The sequence below is a fragment of the Trichechus manatus genome, unplaced genomic scaffold (assembly GCF_000243295.1).
Source record: "Trichechus manatus latirostris isolate Lorelei unplaced genomic scaffold, TriManLat1.0 scaffold00088, whole genome shotgun sequence".
Taxonomy (NCBI): domain Eukaryota; kingdom Metazoa; phylum Chordata; class Mammalia; order Sirenia; family Trichechidae; genus Trichechus; species Trichechus manatus.
Window position 1 is genome coordinate 4,875,384 of NW_004444024.1, and position 10,598 is coordinate 4,885,981.

The window sequence follows — 10,598 nt, forward strand, 5'->3', positions numbered from 1 at the left end:
GGCCTGCGTGTCCCACCAGGCTGCAGCTTACAGTTGTGCAGAAGGACACCCAGCCAAGGGGTGAGTGGGGCTAAAATCCAGCCTGCATGCCACTCGCAAAGTTGTGTGTTCTAGTGTGGAGCAGAACCCACCTGGAAGGGCACTGTTTTCTAATTCACATCAAGGCACTATATAGACTAGTAGCAGCCATGGAGCCCTGAATATAATGGGCCCCTATTAACTTCCCCCGACCATGAACAGATTTCCCTATAACTTTCCCCTGACCTTGAGCTTCCTGAGGACAGAGGCTGAGACTGACCTATCTTTATGTCTATGTTTCCACCAGCACAGAGCAGAGAAGTTGTCTGCAAAGGATAGTTAAGTTGAATTCAACTGAACTTGACCACTGCCCTTCTGCAGTCCTGAACCCAAAAAGTAAAAGGATCGATAGAGCAAGGATAGAGCTATGGTGCTTCCCTGCAGCTGGAGAAAATTCAGTTAAACAACACTGGGAGAAACCCAAAGGGGTAGGTATAATATTGAGGTAGAGGAAGCTCAAGAAACAAGCCTGACAAATCTTTTGTGTGCTTGTGTTGGGGACTGGGGAAAGAGGTTTGCAGGGGGGTGATCACCCTAAATCCTAAGGGGTCTTGTACTAGCCCCAAAGGATTTGGAGGATGACACCGAAGATATGTAAATGCCATGAATTGTTCCAACATTTCATCAACTCTACAGCTGCCCAGATGAGGGGCAAACTGCCCAGCAAGGTCTGATAGGGGTTAGATGCATGGGGCACTTGCACCTAGGACCCCAGGACTGGCCAGGGGAGTGTGACTTCCCCGAGCTTACTTGGTTCTGACCTGGGGTAGGAGTCCCTTGGCTTGAGTCTCAATGGGATTCAGAAGGGAAGGGCTGGGGTGCAGTGCCAGGCATGTGAACTGGGTAATTGCACCACGGGAAATGGCAGCATAGCCCACCCCAGGAATGACAGAGACCCACCTGTATAATAACATTTTGTTGTCTCTCTTGTCAGGCATGCATGGGACAGAGGTGGAAAGGAGCAGAAACTGAAGCGAGAGGCCTCTTGCCCTGCTAATCAATATATTTGCTTGGGTATAAGATAAAACCTCAGGTTGTCCACTTCCACAGGGGCCATGAGGTATTGGAGGCCCATCCAAGCCCCAACAAATCAAGCTCTGTCCCTCCCTGTAACACTCAGGCCCTAGGACAGAACAGCTCATGCTAGCTATGGTCACAGCTAAGAAACAGAGCTTAACATCAGGCAACCTCCTCCCCAAAGGCTCAAGAAGTGCCCTTCCCAGGCTTGGCATGGGGAGGGCAAGGTTCTGTCCAGGACCCTGTTCCCTCTGGGGTCCCATGAACCCCCTCTGGAGACAGAAAGACCAGGGTCTGTTGTGCCCACCAGACCAGAGCTCCATTGTTCACAATTTCTCAGGGGGCCAGAGCTAGTGAGGGCCCTTTATGATCATATGGCGAAACCCTTTGGTTTTTCAGGAGAGAAACAGAGGCCTGGAGAAGGGAAGGAACTTGCCCAAGGTCACACAGCAAGTTAGTATTAAAGGCTAGAGAAGAACAGATACCTTTTAACACTTTCTACCTTATCACTTGCCTGCCCTGCTGCCTTGGAAATGCCCCAGGTCCCAATCACACCAGCAGCAGTCCATGGGTACCATGGCACTAAGTACTGCTGGGGTCACCAACTCCCCAAAGAAACAAAGCACTTCCTTGCTACCCAGTGGCCTCCTTCCCTTCAGGTAAGGATATTTCGATGGACCCTGCTACCTTCGAGGGAAGGACCTGCTTTGGCTGTGGCCATGGTGACCTCAGGTGTTGTCTTCCAGCCCGCAAGACCAGCCCAGCCCTGCCCTGGAGAACCATGGGGAGAGGCAGGGGGACACAGGGGCCCTGGCCCCCTCTAGAACTCTAGCCTTGCTTCCCACATGATGATAACTGTTTAAGTCACAAGGGGAGAAAAGTCAGACTCTGATCTTCTGGGCCCCTGCCCTTATCTTAGAGTCCCCCTCCAGGAAACCTCCTCAGGAGCTGCAGCTCACTCTGCCACTAGCTGGCACTTTCTCCCTTCTCTCCCTCTTTCTCACTCTCTGTATATCTGCCCATTGAAGTAGCAGTCAAGAAATCAAATGATGCATTGCACTGTGCAAATCTGCTACAAAAGACCTCTTTAAAGTGTTAAAAAGCAAAGATGTCACCTTGAGGACTAAGGTGTGCCTGACCCAAGCCACGTTATTTTCAATCACCTCATATGCATCTGAAAACTGGACAACGAATAAGAAAGACCAAAGAATTGATGCCCTTGAATTATGGTGTTGGTGAAGAATACTGAGTAGACCGTGAACTGCCAGAAGGAAAAAACAAATCTGTCTTGGAAGAAGTACAACCAGAATGCTCCTTAGAGGTCAGGATGGTGAGACTTTGTCTCACGTACTTTACATGTTATCAGGAGGGATCAGTCCCTGGAAAAGGACATCATGCTTGGTAAAGTAGAGGGTCAGTGAAAAAGAGGAAGACCCTCAGTGAGATGGACTGACACAGTGGCTACAACAATGGGCTCAAATATAGCAACAATTGTGAGGATGGAGCAGGACAGGGCAGTGTTTTGTTCTGTTGTACACAAGGTTGCTATGAGTCGGCACCAACACAGCAGCACCTAACAACAACAACAACATATATATATATATCCACAGACGTGAGATACAGGGTAGCTAAGATGTCACATCCTGACAATACTGTAATATACTTGGGCTAGTTTTCACAGCTTCCTTTAGACTAGGTAACTGCTGGTAAGAAAGTCAGTCCAGTTGCTTTTCTCCATTCCTGGGGTCTATGGGTCTTCACTAATGCCACTAACAGACATAGAGAGACATGAGGCAGGGGTGGGGGCTGAAGAGTAGAGGTCTTTAGTGGGTCCAAACTACAAAAAGGCGTTGAGAATCTATCTATAGATCTACCCCTCCCAGCCCGAATACTATACTCTAGTTCCTCCGGAGAACCATTCTGGAAGGGGGTAGCCTCCAGTGCAGTCATCTTTTAGCTGCCAGAACTGTGCTGACCACCTGGGACCATGGACATCTTATCATGTGTCATTAGCCCTCAAGCCACCCCTCCAAGTCCCCCTGCCCGCCATCACCACGCCCCTCCCCACCCCATCCTCCCCTTTCTGCTCCCCATCTCAATTCGAATTCCAAGGCCAGGGCTTGTGGTGGCCTTTCTGGGGGCGAGTACGAAAAGGAGGGGGAAAGAAGAAGTGATTGAGGAGGTAGGGGATTAAGAGGGTGCACTGTGGCCCTGGTGGCATGGTGCTGTGGGGCCAGTCCTGAGGCCAGAGGTTCATCACCATGGCCTGGAAGACCACTGGGGCCCCTGGTAGAAACTGGAAGAACAAAGAGGAAAGGGGAACCAGAACAGGAAGAAGACAAATAAGCATCCTAGTGCATGAGAGTGGACCTGGAGCTGCCCAGGGGGAGGGCCTGGCCCCTGTCTATCTGTTGTTGAGCTGTGGAGAGCTGGTACCATCCTCCTCTTCCTCCTTGTCGTCTTTCATGCCTTTCAGTCTCTGGCGGGCAAAGTCCTCAAATACAATGTCGTCATCACTGGTGAGAGAGACAAGGAAAATGGAGTGTGTTTGCAAGGGCAGGGAGGGTAGACACGTCCAAAGGGGCTGAGTGGGGCCAGCCTGGCCCAATGTGACTGAATCTGCTGTCCTGGCCAGGAGAGAACCACACTCTCCAGGTCTGTGGCCTCTAAAGCTGGCCTTGGGCAGGAAAGCCTGCCAGGCTGGCACGTCTGGGTGCCCACTGGTGGTGGGGGGATGGTCACATCTGGACTCCAGCCACTTGTGGAAATGCTAGAGGGGGGCATGAGTATGACTTTCATGTCCAAGTGCTAGAAAAGTAAGCTGGTTCTCAAGCTGAGGGGCGGAGAATTGTCAAATGGGAGCAGTAGTGTGGCTCCGTGTTGCACTGAGGTCCAGAGAAAGAAATTATTCCCACTCTGAGAGTCTGGCCACCAATGCCTTCACAGTATATTCTGAATCCCCCAAGAACCCCACGCACCCACCCGAGAACTGCCCTTGGGAAGCATTCCAGTTTCTGGACAAGAAGGAATGGGCTGGCTTAACAGAAGGGAAAACCACGAAAGCGCTTTCTCCCAGAAAGTGTCAGCTCACATTCCAGGCAGAGGAATCTCGGATGTGAGAAGGGCTGGGAGGGAGGGAGGGAGGAAAGGCTGTCTAAATAGGGGAGCAGAGAAGGGGAGAAGTGGTGCCTGAGTGGGGTTTCAGTACTGAATGACTGCTTCTAAGAACAGCATCTTCCCTTCTACCATAAAACATGTCCACTTAGAGCCATGCAGGGACCTCAAGTCCTCTGCCCCATGGAGTTCAGCCAGCCGCATAGGGTCTCCTCATGGAGTGACTCAAGACCCCACACCCCAGATCTCTCTTAGGGAAGAGGGTGGCTTTGGCGCTGGAATGAGAAAACCACTTCGCTCTGGAGGTGGTTCCTGAAGCCAGCCCAGATCTCCCACTCTGGCCAGTGTCCAATGACAAGGTAGCCTTTGACAGCAGGGAAATCCGCAGGGGTCCTCAGGAATCGGAAGCAACTAGATCCCCGAACTTTCCCCACCCCACCGCCTGCTTCCATTGGTTGGAGGTGGGCGGGGCAGGAGAGCTGGAGCCTAGGGCCTCAAGCCAACCGGTGTGAGCCGGGCAGGCGCAGTGGGTGCACTGACGGACTGACGGACTGACGGACTGACGGAAGGACGTGCAAGGATGAGGAAGGAAGACAGACCAAACCAAGGCAGGAGGAAGAGTAACAGGCACGGAGGGTCCTTCAAGTCACATGCAGGCAAGCGGGTTGCAGAAGAGGTGGGCAGACGCGGCTCTCAGCAGATGGGGTTAGACCAGCTGCTCCTCAGGGGTTAATAAGCATATATGCAAATGACCCCTCCACCCGACCCGCCCGAGGCCCGCCCCCCCAGACTTCTGCAGGCAGCATTTGGCTTACTTTGTGTCAAGTTCTATGAGATTGGTATCTACTGGCGCCTCGTTCTCTGGAACTAAACACAGGGCGGGAGGGGCGCCCAGGAGTTAGCGAGTGGGTGGACAAGGGGGCGGGTGGGCACAGGTCCCCACCCCGGGACAACCAGGCTAAAATAGGGAGGGCAAAGGAAGAAGGGGAATGGAGAGGGGGGTGCTCATCCCTGGTCTCAGAAACGCCCCACATCATCTTAAAGTCAGCGAGGAGGGCCAAGGGAGGAGGATGCCCACTGCCTCCCACCCCCCTGTAGAGAACCCTCTCAACCCCTGCTCCTTTTGACAAGGTCTCCAACACAGCTCAGACTAATTTTTTTTGCATCTACGACTTTCACTAACTCTAAGATAATCACTTTTTCACATTTTAACATCTCTGAAATTGGGATGTGTTTTCCAATGGCATTCATAGTTTAATTGTGGGAACATTTTTCTTTCCTTTTGGTACATATTATCATGTTGTCTCTTTCAACTGAAGCTGTCTTAGATTCAGTGAAATATGATCAATCTGAATCACTTGGAAAAATGATGGGGACGGTGTGTCCAGGGGCCATCTTATGCATGCAGCCCCTTCCCTACATCCACACAGGACCTAGCCCCATGCCTGGGTGCAGGATTGGAGCTCGAAGCATGGCCAGCGGGCTCCTTCACCCACACCCAGCCTCCCTCTCCCATGGGGTTTGGGTGGGGTTGGGAGCAGAGAACAGGAGCCAGGTTACTGTGTCTCCTGGTGGGGTCACATGCAAATAGGAATTGTGGGTCCCACAGAAGACTCTGAAGAGCTGAGGAAAAGGGATGACACTAGGCTGAAGGCTAACCCAGAGGGAGATGGGTGATGGGGTAGCCTGGCAGCTGGTAGAGAAGGGGGTCTACTATCTGGAAATCCCACCCCAGTGACCCCTGGACCCTGCTCACCTTCCCGATGTGGGGGTTCCTCTTTGGGCTTGGGGTGCATCAGGGTGAAGGGTAGTTCCACGGCTACGTCACTGAAACAGAGACCCAGATCCAGTGAGCCTGAGCCGAATTTCAGGCTGTGAGACTCAGCCTGTCAGTGTGAGGACTGGTGAGGGTTTCACAGTCAGAGGAAATAGCTCTGGGCTGGGAGTCAGGAAATCTGGCCTTCAGCACCAGTTCTGCCACTCTCTGAGCCTCATTTTCTCTAGGAAACCTCCCCTTTCCTGAGAAGGATCCCTGGAGTCCACGAGGCTGGGAAGAAGTGGTAAACCTGCTGCCATCCAGTCGATTCCGACTCATAGCGACCCTACAGGACACAGTAGAACTGCCCCATAGGTTTTCCAAGGAGCAGCTGGTGGCTTTGAACTGCCAACCTTTTGGTTAGCAGCCATAGCACTTAACCACTGTGCCACCAGGACTCCTGGGAGAAGGTGTAGGGGTGGGAAAAGGATTGCCCAGGGCAGTGTGCACCTGGGTCCCTGGATGGTTCCAAAGCTGCCCTGGGACCCTGCTTGTCTTAAATTGCCACTACCACCCTGACACTGCCCTCCCCAACTTCCTGACAGGAACTCTTCCCACTCTCGCCCCTCTTATCTCCCAATCCTACGGGCAGGGATGCCATCTTCAGGTGATTCCTATAGAAGTGGTCAGGTGACTTCGCCCCCTGCCGTGTGAATGAAGCACTGTCAGGTCAGTTTAATCAAATTCAGGTTGGATGGGCCCCAGTGCCCAGGGCTGTCTACACTGAACAAAGAGACATGAAGCCTTGTGGGGGATAGAGGATTGGGGCAGTGGGGGAGAACAGGGAACGTGCTGCCACCAGCCAGTGCTTCTGACCAGGCCTTCTCTCCCTTTGGCCCTGACAGACTAATAACAAGAGCAGACATTCATATGATGCTTACTGTATACCAAGGACTGTTCTAAGTGTCTTCCATAGAGTAACTAATTAAATCTCCCAACAACCTTATTATGATCCCCAAAGTACAGACTGGGAAACTGAAGCACAAGGAGATTAAAGTATCTTGCTCAGGGTCACACAGCTATTAATGATAAATGACAGACCTAAGATTCTGGCTCCATAATTTATACTTTTGACCACTATATGATACAACTCAGAATTAAGAAGGCGGTTCCCACCCTCCAGTCTCCACACTGACAACAGCAGTCCTCAAGGCTCTTCCTCTTGGCTTAGGGTGGTATCACTCTAGGAGGCCTTCCCACCTGTGATGCCTCCAAGGCACACACCACATCTCATTGATCTCGGGGCTCAAGGCCCAGTGGGGAGGAGGAAGGAGCACAGTGTTAGGAGCACAAGCTATGCAGCCAGAAAGGTCTATTCGTCAGCCCCCCCCCAACTCACTGACGGAGCACTTTACATCTTTGTGTGTCACTGAACTCATCTGGAAAATGGGGATAACAAGGCCTATCTTCTAGAGTCACTAGAACTTCTGTGAAACGATGTAGGTAAAAGGCTTGGTTAAACTGTGAAGCTCATGCCTGTTGGTATCATCATTGTTGTTAGTTGCCACGGAGTCAGTTATGACTCATGGCGACCCCACGTGTGCAGAGAAGAACTGCTCCATAGGGTTTTCAAGGCTATGACCTTTCAGAAGCAGATCACCAGGACTGACTTCCAAAGCACCTCTGGGTGGGTTTGAACCACCAACCTTTTGACTCGAGTGCTTAACCATTTGTGCCACCCAGGGACTCCTTACTCCCTTCAGTAGGAACATGGGCTTTATAAGGCTGTCGAAACAATGTGACTTTTTTTTTTTTTCCTCTTTTTTATTTCCAAAGAAGACTGCTTCTCACTTGGAAGAGTGAGTTATCCGAATGAAAGCTGGAGGAAGAGTGAGTTTGCAAACCTTCACTAAAACCATACAGGATGTGGGTGGTAGAATCTGGACCTCCACCAGCCACCAGACCATGAGTGCTCAAGGGCAGGGGTCTGCCTGATTCTTCTCTGGGACCTCAGCACCCAGCACAAGGCTGAGCACAAGTCTGGGTTCAGGAAATCTTTGCAGATTTATATTGAACTGAAATGAATTGAATTAATTTCACCTCTCAGATTGGATTAAGATTTCTTGGGATGAGCAATAAGGAGCCCTGGGTGGTACAGTGGTTAAGGTCGGCGGTTCGAAACCACCAGTGGCTCTGCTGGAGAAAGATGTGGCAGTCTGCTTCCATAGAGAGTTACAGCCTTGGAAACCCTATGGGATCACTGTGAGTTGGAATCCACTCAAAGGCAGTGGGGTTTTTTTTGGAAGGAGGGGATGAACAATAGTGCCCTCTTGTGACAGGAGGAGGCAAACCCACCACATTTGGGGCACGTGCATTTTTGGAATGTAAGGGAATCTTGTCTACAGATGCAGATCAGCTAAGAATCTTGCCTTAGCAGCCCTCCATCAGCAGTTAATTCCCATCAGTGTAGAAGTCTGAAAGCCACAAAACCTGTGTTTCTCCAAGACATCCTATATTTCAGATAATTAGTAATTCCAATGGTGTCCTTGGGGGCCACTCCCCAGATCACCCAGATCAATGAAATTGGACTTTACAGTCTACAAAGGTCCCTGTTACTTGGTGTCATGGAAGAGCAAGGTGAAGCTTTTTAAGGAGAGACTACATCTCCCTAGTCCCTCTGGAGAGCATTCTAGTCCTAGCACATGCCTGAGCTCAGCAATCTAGAAGGACTGCTAAGATTCCCTCCAACCCTAATGTCCTATGGCTCTAGTCAGTCAGGCCAATGGCTTCTGGACCCTCCTCTAAGGAAGTGGCTCAACCAAGTGGTAGATAGGGATTTTACCTGGATGCAAGGTCTCCCAACAGGCTGGGTGGGTCAGAGGAGGCGAGAGAAGTAGTCAGGAGAGAATTCAGAGAGGAAGAAAACAGAAAGCATGTTCATTCACGACCTCTGCTGACCAATGGGATAGAGAAGATACATGGCACATCTCCCACCAGCCCTTGCTCGGCTCCAGCTGCTCAAGCAGGGATACATAGAAATGGCATTAGCCCTGCCCGGGGACACTGAGATGTCCTATAGTGAAAACTAAACCCATTGCCGTCGAGCCAATTCTGACTCATAGTGACCCTATAGGACAGAGTAGAACTGCCCCACAGGGCTTCCAAAGCTGTAAATCTTTACGGAAGCAGACTGCCACGTCTTTCTTCCATGGAGCAGCTGGTGAGTTCAAACCACTGACCTTTTGATTAGCAGCTGAGTGCTTAACCACTGCACCACCAGGGCTCCTTACACGGTCAGTATTTCATGCTGCCTCCTGCACGAGGTATTATTCCAATAATAAAGGGGATTCAGGGTCTAATGTTATTTAACTTTTCAATCTTTTCATAGAAATTCATGAACTCAATTAGAAAACAAAATCCCTCTGACAAGTCAGAAATCATAATTCTAGGTTTATAGCAACATATAGGCCCAACCTATCGGAAAATGTGTTTTTTTCTGAGCTTCTGCCAGACTATGGTCCAGGGCAGGTAATATACCTGGTCCACTTTTGTGTCCCCAGCACCCAGCCCATGGCCTGAGATTAGGGAAGGAGATTTAGGGAGATGATTATGGAACTGTTTGGGCCTCTGTTTCCCTATCTGTAAAATGGGAAAGTCGGACTAGAATATCCACCACCCAGCTCTTGGATTTGGAGCTCCTTTGGCCTTTCCTCCCCGCAGACCAGCCTAGGCATCCATGTGGGTGGGTGCTGTGCCTGGGAAGTATGATGCGGGGCATAGCACCCACAGGGGATCCCAAAGCATAGACTCTGAGGAAGCCCCCTACCCCATGCCCAATTCTCAATGCAAGGACCTGACCCCAGATAGGGAGGAGGAGGAGAGAGATGGGAGGGGCAGGAGAGGGGTAAGACCCCCTGAACGAGAGCAAAGGAGGATGGGAGAGGAAGAAGGGGAAAAAGAAGGAGGAAGAGAAGGGACAGGAAGCCCCTCAAGCCCAGTTCATCCTCCGAAGGTAGACGCAGCTAAACAGTCCCACAAACAGGCAGAACAGGGCAGGAGGCTGTGGGCTATTGGAGCCCTCCCTGCTGGATTTAGGGATCTGGGGCTGGGCTGGAGCACTCACCCTCCCCTCGACACCACCAGCTTCACTTTCACTTTGTAGGAAACAATGATCCCCAGGATCTCCCGGTTGGCTCCTTCCCTCAGCCTGCAAAGTGACATTTGGGAAGCTGGTTAATGGGCACTCACTGGGTGGGTGAGAGATGGCAGAAGTAGGGGCAGCACCTAAGAAGAAGAAGTAGGCAGCATGCACCTCCCTTTCCCGGGCCACTCAGCCCTGGGCTGAGCAGAGGAGAGCAAGGTGGGCTCTGCCCTCTGGGAGCAGGAAGAAGGAGCCCTGGGTTCCAAGTCTGACTATGATATTCACTCACTGTGTGGCCTTCGGAAGTCCCTGCCTCTCTCTGGGCCTGTGTTCAGTGTGATAAGGGGCAGGGCCCTTCCTACTCTCAGATCCTGCTTCTCTTGAAGTTTTTTGCTCAGCGACCAGGCTCAAAAGGCCAAACTGGGAATTCAGAGAGGGAGAGGGAATGCGGAAGGCAGTAACTCAGGGAGGACTTCTCACAGGAGGTAGTGC

General features: G+C 51.4%; 1 protein-coding gene across 1 annotated transcript in view; it reads right to left on the reverse strand.

The window, feature by feature from the left end:
* Nucleotides 1–3,200: 3,200 nt before the first annotated feature.
* Nucleotides 3,201–10,598, reverse strand: part of ARRB1 (arrestin beta 1) — an 80,616-nt gene continuing 73,218 nt past the window's right edge. Inside the window, exons 11-15 of the mRNA XM_023736498.1 lie at nucleotides 10,089–10,172; nucleotides 8,808–8,831; nucleotides 5,966–6,036; nucleotides 5,025–5,076; nucleotides 3,201–3,611 (exon numbers count right to left, since the gene is read on the reverse strand). Coding sequence (XP_023592266.1) covers nucleotides 3,500–3,611; nucleotides 5,025–5,076; nucleotides 5,966–6,036; nucleotides 8,808–8,831; nucleotides 10,089–10,172 — 343 coding nt within the window. The 3' untranslated portion in view covers nucleotides 3,201–3,499. The remainder of the gene's footprint in view (nucleotides 3,612–5,024; nucleotides 5,077–5,965; nucleotides 6,037–8,807; nucleotides 8,832–10,088; nucleotides 10,173–10,598) is intronic.